Raw genomic sequence first — 11,336 nt, forward strand, 5'->3', positions numbered from 1 at the left:
AACTTAACATCGAATAATACCCTGTTTAAATATGTGAGAAAGAAACCATCTAAACCCTTTCATGTTCATATATCCAGGAATTCTGCAACCATATTGGGATCATTTGCGGTGCATGTTTTATAGTACAGAAGATTGCATAGCCTTTGTAGCTGTCATGTCATCCATCTCGAAGATGGACGATAACTGTTTATACTTAAGATATGCCATGTTTGGCACCTTATACGACCTTCTCTATTTCAGAGTTGAATGCCACTCATCCATCTTTGAAATGGATGACGTGATAGCCATCCAGAATTGTAGCAGTGAAAAACACCCACTTAGTAACAACTTTATTAACTGAATTATCTATTTTTAGTTTTTACAAAGAAGATAGACAAAAATGGACTCTATGCCAAGTCATTGGTACCCAACTCTCAGTGATTTTGCCAATGGAATTAGCTGGCTTTTGTTTGATAATTAAGTAGAAAGATAAGGAAAGATTGGAACCCGGCTCATTAATAGCCATTCTCTAGCAACTTGACTAACAGAAATAGTTATTATCCTCCTTCTAAACCTATCTTTATCTGTAAACTTTCAGAAGTTTAAATAATCACTTTAATGGACAACTACCCTCCATCTTTGTTAGAACCAATTGAGTGGTTGGTGAAACTGCGTGTCACGCGAAATCATAAAAAATTGCTTGAGATTATTACGAAGCAACACACCATGTTACTTTTTAGGACAAACAAAATTATATATCTTCCATGTTATAAGATGGAGGTTTCATTTGCCTCCATTAAGATGGATTTCTTACAACCTTTTCCAAAACCGAGCAGTCCACTTCCCATGCTAAAATGAACTTTTATAAAAACACTCTCAAAGGCCGGGTCATGCTATCAAACCATAACCAATTGAAAAATAAAACAAGTAGAACGAAGCATGGTAGATTACAAAGCCTTTGTATCTAATATTTTATAGCATATTGAAGTAGATAACTAACACGATCAGCAGAGGCAATATAGAGCCCCCAATCCACAACCGAGGAATAACAGAATAAATCAAAAGAAAAAGAGAAGCCACATTTCAAAAAAAAAAAAAAAAAACTTTTTTTATTATTTATAGTAAAATAAATAATTCTGGGTGTTTTATCCTCCTTCCATGCATAACAATCGAACTTAAAATTTGTTTCGTTTTGTTATTTTTTCCCCCGCAAGTCTCAACTGCATCGGTTGTTTTCCGACTGTTCTTCTCCATGTCCTATTTTTTTTATATAACAAACTCTTGGTAGGATTCCAAAAGCCTCATTCCATCATCCGAAGGGGGTGAAGAGAAGAAGAAGTATTGATTTCTCATACATGATGAATTCAGCCAATGCTAATAGCTTCCGGCGACGGCATGAGGCCGGCAACGAGTTCGTGCCGCCGGCCGACGTCCAAATTGTCACCTCCGGCGGCCGGAGCATCCCGGCCCATTCCGCCATTCTGGTATTAACTCCGTCTCCTCCAAAATTCCATCGTGGTCTCTTAGTTTGTCTAGCTTCCACAGCATGCTCTTTGGGATCCAACGTTCACTATGATATTTCGCATGCAGGCTTCGGCTTCGCCGGTGCTGGAAAAGATGCTGTACCGATGCCGGATAAGCTGGAATTCGCAAAGAATAATCCGCATCTTGGGTGTCCCCTGCGATGCGGTGCTCGCCTTGGTCCAGTTCTTCTACTCCTCCAGGTACAAACTCGACGCAAACTAATGGATTCCAATGCAATAATTTGATTGGAATACAAGAGCAAGTTGAATGATGGGTGTGACGGCGATCGCAGAACTGCATGGAGATCGAGGGAGGGGGAGGAGGCGATGGAGAAATATGGCATGCATCTGCTGGTGCTGTCTCATGCGTACCAGGTGAAACGGCTGAAGAGATGGTGCGAGGAGGGGGTGGCGGCGAGGCTGCGAGCGGAGGTGGTGGTGGATGTGCTGAAACTGGCCAAGCTTTGCGACGCGCCGTGGTTGTACCAGCGGTGCATGAGGCTGGTGGCCAAGGATTTTGCCGCGGTGACGCAGTCGGAGGGATGGCGCTTCATCCAGAAGCATGATCCATTGCTCGAGCTGGAGATCCTGCAGTTCCTCCAAGATGCAGACCAGGTTCTGTTTATTCCTTCATGGGTTGACATAGTGGAAAACATATTCTTCTTATCACGTTTTAATCTAGGGAGAAATTCAAATAAGTAAAGTACTGTAAGTTTAGCTTGAAAAATTTAATATTGGTTCATGTACTGCTTCATATATATCTTGTGTTCATGCATGTGTTTGGCTTGGGACCATTGCTTGGGCAATGGTAAAAGGCTTGGAGGAAAAGCAAAACATGAAGGGATAATTACAATTCTATCAAAGAAATAAAAGGGAGGAAAGCTAATGCACTGTTCATGAATGTAAGCAACAAGTAGAACCTTTCACTGTTTTAAATAAAAAATAAAGGAGTTGGACTTTAAAGAAAGCACCAATTTTCTTGGTTCATTGTAATTAACTAACCAAATTGCATCACAAATTACTTGATCAATTCTTGCGAGAGGAAGACTTGCTTTGTATGCACATTGCTCGATTTAGCATAATTTCAAAAGATAATTTAGATGAATCTAGTCTAATTGTTTAGGTGGTGCTATTCAAAGTTGACATCGAGAACTGCAAAGTTGTTGATTATTCGCAATCTTTATTATGTCTAATGTTTGCAGAGGAAGAAGAGATGGATGAGAGAAAAGAGAGATCAAGAAATGTACCAACTACTGAGTGAGGCAGTGGAGTGCCTCCAACACATCTGCAGTGATGGTTGCACAGTTGTGGGGCCCCATGATGGCAAGCCTCCAAGTAGGAGCAAGGGCCCTTGCAAATTTCACACGTGTGGAGGGCTACAGTTCCTCATTTGCCACTTTGCCACGTGCAGCAGGAAACTGTCCCCTGGAGGTTGCACCCACTGTAAGCGCATGTGGCAGCTCCTTCAGCTCCACTCCTCCATCTGTGACCAATCCAACTCTTGCAAGGTTCCCCTATGCAAGTGAGTGGAACTCCATATGCCATCTTTTACCCCTCTTTTATGTTGGTAGTGTTTCACTCAAAGTTTATTAGCTGATATTTCTATTAATTTAATGCAGGCAATTTAGATTAAAGATGCAAATGGATGGCAAAGTAGATGTGGCATGGAGGCTTCTGGAGAAGAAGGTGATTACTGCTAGAGTGATGTCTACTTTGGCCAGCAGAAGGAGACCAGAAGAAGTCCAAAAGACATGGTTAAGATACAGAGGCACAAAGTGACTTCCCATCATTCAGATTTTTGTTTATTTTCCTTTTTTTTTCATTCTTTAGAACAAAACAATGTTTGTTCTATACTGAATCTTGGTTCTTTTGTACTCTCATTGCATTTATTTTTTCTATATTCTCTGTTGTGGGATTTTGGCTCATACTTTATGAAACTTATTGAAGTCTGATGCAGATGACTTGATTAATTAAGCTCAACTTGCTGACAGATGTGTTGTATATTTTTTAGTGGGGTGATGTACATGCAATGATAGAATCACAAACTATATTGGGCAATTGCTCAGATCCAAGAGACCGGGGAGGCGGTGGATTGATGTCGGCGCCGGAGAGGAGAGGAGAGGAGAGCTAGGGCATCGAGAGGGGTTTGAGATGGGGATCAGTTTTGAAATGGTTTTGGCCTCCAACGATGCTTATAAGCATCGTCGTAAGTCTGTTTTTCCACAACGCTTAAAAAGCGTCGTCGATTCCAAATCTCTACCGACGCTTTTTGAAAGCGTCGGCATAATTTCGCGCTCTAGGAAAATTTTCCGACGCTTTTCCCTAGCGTCGGAAAATATTATTTTTCCTGTAGTGCAACTATGATATATGTTATCCTAGTAGTAGAAGCATTCTGATATGTGCACCATGGTTTCATTGGATGCTTTACATGTTTTTACCCACCAATGCCAAGAAGGGGACTTTTGCTTGTGGAATCTTTTGAATGGTGGATCAAAGATATAGAACCCTAAAAAGAGTCCCTCCTACTAAATTCCCTATAGTTTCTTTCCCTCCACATAGTTTAAAAGCGTAGATATGAATAGGTTCTAGGAAGCACAAATCTCTCTAATCATCCATAGAACTCACATGGTGTTGGAAGTAGCTCTGATGCCAAAAGAACTATATCATGTCTACATGGAATGAAAAAGTCAAATAATGTATGGAAAAGTCAATGCAGATTATAACAATGCCAGCTATAAAGCTCCAAATATTTTCAACCATTGATTTTATGAAATGCTAGCGAACTAGACCTAAAGCAAGAGAAGATTCGTGCCGAGTACACCATTGTTTAAGGATTTGGAAGAAGGATCTGATAGAACAGACGACAAGGTTTGTTACATCCTACATCAAAAATTTAGAAAAGTGAAGTAGCTTCTAAATTCTAAAAGATTTAAAAGACATAAAGTGCCTCTTCATCATTGAGAGGCCAATGGAACCTACAAACTAGCTATATAAAATTTAAGTAAACACAAATCCAACCTCATCTTGATTGTAAAAGGAATCTATATCCCCTTACAAGAAGCATGATATGAAAGAAAGAGATTTTAATATTCAGTTCAGACAAGACCCAAGATCGATGCTGTAAACAACTCTGGTAATCATCGACTGCCACCTAAACTATCGAGCAATAAAAGTTGGTCTTGATGAAAATTTCTAGCCCTCCAAATCCCCATTCTTTAGATTCTTCCTCCATTTCACCATGACGAGTCTGCCACTAGCTTAGATTTCCCATAAGACAGAAAACTCTGGTAATCATACCTAGTGACAATTCCAAAAAGAAATAAGGAAGAAAGGGCCTCCCTTCATGAGTAGGGACGTAGCAGTAAACAGCTAGCTCGCAATGGGAACCCTTATGTATCAGGATTTGTGCATAGAAAGTGGATAGGGTTGAGGGCATATGCCTCGGCGTTGGGTTTTTTCAAAAGCAAATTAAAGATGGGATTTGATAGATCTTGCTCTGCAAGGAACAAGGACAGTTCATGAATGTTTTGGCTTTTGCTTCATTGTAATTGCTTTTCCTGCTTTTAGAGAGAATAGGGAGGAGACACACCTACACCAAGAATCAAACTCATAAAATTTTGATTGCTATGTAGGTGCAAATAGGGGTATCAAACAAGAAAGTTGTTCACAAGCTGGCTCATGTTCAGCTCAAAGCCAGCTTGCTCATTCAATCCATGACCCAAGATTGAGCTGGGCTCAGCTCGTCCATTATGGACACTCAAGATGGCTTGTTTAATACTATTTATAATACATTATATTATAGAGATTGACTTAGCTACACCAATTGAATCTCCCCTAAGATCGGTCAAGTTTAAATTAGATGATGAGGATCCCACATCGATGATTTGAGCAATTGGATATGATTTTCGAACTCTAAAGTACTTATATATTAAAAATTATATAATTTGGAGATCCTAACCTATGCATCGAATGATAAAAAATAAGTTTAAATAACATAAAATAATACATATTTTTTTGACTATTTGATGCATAGGATAGAAATCTCCAAATCATATGATTTAGTGCAAATAGTTTAAAGGTAATAAATCATACTCCAATAGCTCGGATCATCAATATAGGATCCTCAATCTTTCATTCAGACCTGATCAGATTTGAATGAAGATCCACTCAAGTATAGCCACATCAATCCCTTAGTTATATTTAATATATCATACTTATACGTAGAGATTAAATGGACTCCTATAATGACTGGATTTAGGATTGGATCCAGTCATTTCCTAGTCACTGGATAGGAATGGATCAGAATGCCGCTTCCCTTAGCTCCTCTCTATCTAGTTCTATTATTGTGATAGGAAAGAAAAAAGAAAATATGAAACCAGAGAGAGGCATACGACTCTCCCTCTCTCCATGCTGCCTTTTCATACTCTCTTCCCACCTCTCTCTTTCCTTTCTTTGCAATCTCTCTCTTATTTTTCCCTCTTATGCCACTATCTACCATTCTCTATCCCTCTTCTCAGAGATTCTCTCTTCACTTCGTTCCTCTCTCTCTCTCTCTCTCTCTCTCCCTTCTATTACATTGTTCCACCTTCCTCCCTTTTGAGAGAAGACAAGACATTCATCCTTCCCTCCCTCCCTTCTCTATTTCGTTCCATCTCTTTATATCTCTCTTTGAAATATCTTCTTCTTTCTATCGCAATTGATTTATTCTTACCTTTAATCCAAGACCTTGAAGCAGGAAGCCCTAAAGTAGGAGAAGAAAAATATACAAAAAGCTTCGAAACATAATACCACTGCCTTCTCTGCCATCTCCATATCCCTCTACAAAGTCCAACATAAGGAGATGACAAGGAATAAATAGCTTAGGTAAGAAGTAAATAGTAACAAATTTAGTAAAGTCTTACAGTCTGTCAAATTAGCAAACAAAAGCAAGATCTCATCTCTAATTTCATGCATTTCAGATTTATATATGTACATATATGAATATATATATATATATATATATATATATATATATATATATATATATATGTATGTACGTGTGTATATGTATATATGTATATATGTACGTATATATGTATGTATGTATGTATGTGTATATATATATATGTTTGTATGTATGTATATATGTATGTATATGTATATATATACCAGCATACATATACATACATACATACATATATATATATATACACACACACATTGAAAACAATATATTGTATCTTGTATGCACTAGCCACATCATCCAAAATATATCGCTTTTCATCCACATTTGCCTTATTAATTAGTCTTCTTTCTTTTTGGCATGTTATTTAAAGAATTAGGTTGCTATAAAACTCATATCTATGACTCAATCTTCATAATCTTTTAAAACAATAAGATAAAATACCAATGTTGCCGCTAGAATCCAAGTTGAGATCGGCTGCTGCTCGAAGTCGATTAAGGTCGGTCGGTACCGAGGTGAGGAACAAGTCGGTCTAGAACCAAGCAAAGGCTTTAGAAAGTTGAAGGACTATCAATATCTCTTTGGAATGCAAGTCTGACCTAAAATGAAGTCCACTTGCTGGAATGTTTCTTGTAGGGATCCTCTGACACTTAAGTCAATAGAATTCTAGAGCAATAGTAGAAAATGAGAGAGAAAGTATAAGAGTAAAATAGTTATTTTCGAGAGCTTTTCTGAGGGTCCCCAATTCTTCCTATATATAGCATGGGGTTAGTGTCCATTACCTTAACTATCAAATGGTGCAACCACCGCATGATAACGGATGATCGTGCCTTAACTGTATGGCAACGGCTCCTCATGATTTGCACGTGGCAATAATTGCACCGATCGTGTATTTATGGTTGAGCTGGCATAACTACTACCGAAATCATAATTGTGGCTTCTTCTTTAGTGATCCTCGGCATTACTCCATGCTTGGCCCGATCTGAATAGGACCTTAGCCAATACCGAGGTCAGAGACCTCGTAACAACCCGAGGTCAGGATAGCCAATAGTCTCTCCAACTAGTAATAATCTTTTTATCTTTTCTTTCCTAAGACTAATGGCGGGAGCAATACGCGTAAATCTACAACTTAAATTTATATCTCATTCAAGCCTTTTTCTGCAAACTTACCAGGTATGTGCAAAACTAAGGATAAATTCATGGTTTTCTAAAATTCTTATTATTATGATGGGAACTCTACTTTTTTGATAAACTTTCTATCCCAACTCCTTTCCCCTGTAAGTTCTAATTCCTTTTTCTTTTCATCTTCTCTTGTTTATGAGGTTTCTCAAATCTAGCCCTTGAACTTACACTACTTCTCAAATTTATTTATTTATAAACATAAAAATGACTGATATTTCTTCCCTTTAACTTAGCTAAATGTCTAGCATTTCACTCACATTGTATGTAGCAAAAAATCTAGTGGTAAGACCCTAAGTGTAGCTCAATGGTTGCACACCCTACCTTAGAAGCGAGGTTGAAATTCCAATCTTTAGTGATGTTATTTTTCAAAGAATTTTTTAAAAAATAAAATTTTGGTAATATGAGTGTTGCTGGAAATTGGACCCGGGGGCCGCCGCGAAGCCAGGGGAGGAGGAGCTCCGCTGCCGGGAGGGCGGACGGCGGTGCGCCGGCCGGCTGTGTCCTCCGTGGAGAGGGTGAGCGAAGGAGAGTGCGTCCTGTCCTGTCCTGTCCTGCAAAAAAGCCGGTGGCCGGGCTTTCCGGCGCCGGCCCTCCGATACTTAAGTCAGAGGGGGCAAATATGTGGAGAGAGCAAGGAAGAGATATATGGAGAAGATAAAGAGAATATTGTGTTCAATTGTGTCTGTGCTGTTTACTTGAATTCCATCCGGTCCCTTCTCCCCTCCCCCCAGGTTCCCTTTTATAGAAGGATATTATGTTACCTGGGAGGTGACAGGGAAATTTGTCCTCTTTTGTGATAATTGGGCAAGATTTTGCTCATTAATGGCGTAGTGGAGGATAAGGCCGGATCAGACCGGAGTCAGGAAGTTGTCGCGGTTTGATTGGACCCGTTGGAGTGGTTGAACCGTCGGTCGTAGTGGGCCTGGGGTTCGTAGATGGTAAGTGCATTTATTGTCGAGTGAACCGGCGGTCAGGAAGAGCCATACGCTCTGATGGTTCAGTGATCCGGAGATCGTCTTGGGCCGTGTTCATTAAATGACTGAGTGCATCGGAGACTTGAGGGGGTCTCATGCATTAATGACAGGTTGTGCCAGAATACCTGCGGAGATCTCGTGCCTTAACGGCTCAGAGATAGTGGCAGGTTATAGTGGAGTTGTGTATGTAGCCGTCAGATCCTTCACAAAAGTTAGGCGGAGATGAGTATTGGTTAAGGCATCGGCTCGGCGGGGGTGCCGAGCCGAGCTGGTCGCCCAGCGGGGCACCCTGTGGCGGGGTTGCTTCTAGTACTTCTGGTCGGCGCCTTTTGGGCGAGCGCCTTCTAGCCGAGCGCCTCTATTTGGGCGGTTTTTCTGGTCGGCGCTCTTTAGTCGAGCGCTTTCCTGGTCGGCGTCCTCTGGTCGAGCGCCTCTTAGCGCTCTCTCTGGTCGGCACTCTCTAGTCAGGTGCCTTCCTGGTCGGCGCTCTTTGGCCGAGCATCTTTCTGGTCGGCGCTCTTTGGCCGAGCGCCTCCGTGGCGATATGACTTGGGTTTTTCCCCCAACACTACCCCCCGACTTCCGAGTTCCAGCTGGCTACCAGCTGGAGCGCGGGAAGTAGCTTTAGTTGGGTCATTACGGGTTCCGAAGATTTTAATTTATTGCGCGTTTTGAATTATCGGACGCTTCGAGGTGCCTTTAATAGGCGGCGTCCCTTCTTTCCCGAAAAGCCTCATTATTGGGACACTTTTTGCGAAGCGTCCTCGCGTCATGGGCTCATGATGGGGCCGCACGATCCGATGGGGCGCTTCGGTGTTCGAAGCGCTAGCCCTAATTAAATGCGTCGTTCTGTCTTTTGGACCGACACGTGTTATCATATAATCGGGACACAGCGTTTTTCTCGCTGATCCGGGCCGTTGGGGAGGTCTATATAAACTCTCCCCTGGCCTTCCATCCTCTTCTTATTGCTTTCTTCTTCCAGCTTTTCTTCTTCTAGCTTTTCACAGTCCGAAGTTCTTTTTCTCCGGCGTCTTCCTCAGGTCTCCCTTTTTCTTTTTTAATCTCTTTTTTCCTCGCAATGGGTTCTATTCCCAGTGAAGTCGAATCTACTATGAGCGTCCTGGAGGTCGAGATGACCGAAGAGTGGTTTTTCCCTCTTCACGGGTTCCGTTTGGAACCCGCCAGGCGGAGGGATCGGGTTTAGGTTCGGCTCGCCGAGCTCCATTGCTCGGTCCTCCGGCCAGCGGTACAGTAATACTTATGCCCAAGGGATTTGGGCCCGGAGAGTCTTTCCGAGCCTAGTCCAGAATTCGACCGAGCCCTAAGGCGGTCACTAGGACTTAAATTTTAGCGAAGTTAGTGAACTTTGGGTCCAAGCCTCGAGTTGTCGGGGCGGACCAGATTCTTTCCCAACGAATGGGTTGAATGCTCGTCAGCTCGTGACGGGGATTCACCAGGCTTAGTATAATAGTTTGCTGGTGTCGTGAGCGTTCCTTCGCCGAGGCGATTGAAAATGCTCCTCTGCTCGGAGTCCGTTTTTTGAGGACGTCGGCAGAAAGAAATCCAAGAATAGAACAGGTAATGTAGAAACATTAAATAAATGGGTACTGGTACCGAGGTTGCTTTTCGCCGAGGCGATTGAAGACGCTCCTCTGCTCGGGGTCCGTTCTTTGAGGACGTCGGCAGAGATCCAAAAATAGAATAGATAATGTAGAAACATTAAATAAATGGGTACCTGGTACCGAGGTTGCTTTTCGCCGAGGCGATTGAAGACGCTCCTCTGCTCGGGTCCGTTCTTTGAGGACGTCGGCAGAGATCCAAAAATAGAATAGATAATGTAGAAACATTAAATAAATGGGTACCTGGTACCGAGGTTGCTTTTCGCCGAGGCGATTGAAGACGCTCCTCTGCTCGGGGTCCGTTCTTTGAGGACGTCGGCAGAGATCCAAGAATAGAATAGATAATGTAGAAACATTAAATAAATGGGTACCTGGTACCGAGGTTGCTTTTCGCCGAGGCGATTGAAGACGCTCCTCTGCTCGGGATCCGTTCTTTGAGGACGTCGGCAGAGATCCAAGAATAGAATAGATAATGTAGAAACATTAAATAAATGGATACCTGGTACCGAGGTTGCTTTTCGCCGAGGCGATTGAAGACGCTCCTCTGCTCGGACTCTGTTCTTTGAGGACGTCGGCAGAGAGAAATCCATCGGTGGGGAATGAGCCGAGCTCGTTGGTTGAAGTCGATGGAGAACGAGCCGAGCTCGTCTACTCAATGAAGACCGCATCCCAACGTATTGGGGCATCTCGATGAATCGGGGCATCTCGACGTCTCGAGGCATCCCGGCCGAGGTCGGGGTAGGAGAACGAGCCGAGCTCGTTGGCCGATGGAGAACGAGCCGGGCTCGTTGGTTGAAGCTGATGGAGAACGAGCCGAGCTCGTCTGGTCCTTGAAGACCGCATCTCGACGTCTCGAGGCATCCCGACGAATCGGGGCATCTCGACGTCTCGAGGCATCCCGGCCGAAGTCGGGGTAGGAGAACGAGCCGAGCTCGTTGGTTGATGGAGAACGAGCCGAGCTCGTCGGTTGAAGCCGATAGAGAACGAGCCGAGCTCGTCTGGTCAGTGAGGACCGCATCTCGTCATCTCGACGTCTCGAGGCATCCCTATAACCGGGGCATCCCGACGTCTCGGGGCATCCCGATGGATCGGGGCATCTCGACGTCTCGAGGCATCC

At 42.7% G+C, this 11,336-nt stretch overlaps 1 protein-coding gene across 1 annotated transcript; it reads left to right on the plus strand.

Annotated features, from left to right (window-relative positions):
- Positions 1-1,120: 1,120 nt before the first annotated feature.
- Positions 1,121-3,517, plus strand: LOC103720201 (BTB/POZ and TAZ domain-containing protein 1-like). Its single transcript, XM_039120749.1, has 4 exons — positions 1,121-1,463; positions 1,570-1,703; positions 1,814-2,117; positions 2,705-3,517. Exons 1-4 carry the CDS (start codon positions 1,335-1,337, stop codon positions 3,026-3,028), a joined length of 891 nt encoding a protein of 296 aa, XP_038976677.1. The 5' UTR covers positions 1,121-1,334; the 3' UTR covers positions 3,029-3,517.
- Positions 3,518-11,336: the final 7,819 nt, after the last annotated feature.

The sequence above is a fragment of the Phoenix dactylifera genome, unplaced genomic scaffold (genome assembly GCF_009389715.1).
Source record: "Phoenix dactylifera cultivar Barhee BC4 unplaced genomic scaffold, palm_55x_up_171113_PBpolish2nd_filt_p 000876F, whole genome shotgun sequence".
NCBI classification, from domain to species: domain Eukaryota; kingdom Viridiplantae; phylum Streptophyta; class Magnoliopsida; order Arecales; family Arecaceae; genus Phoenix; species Phoenix dactylifera.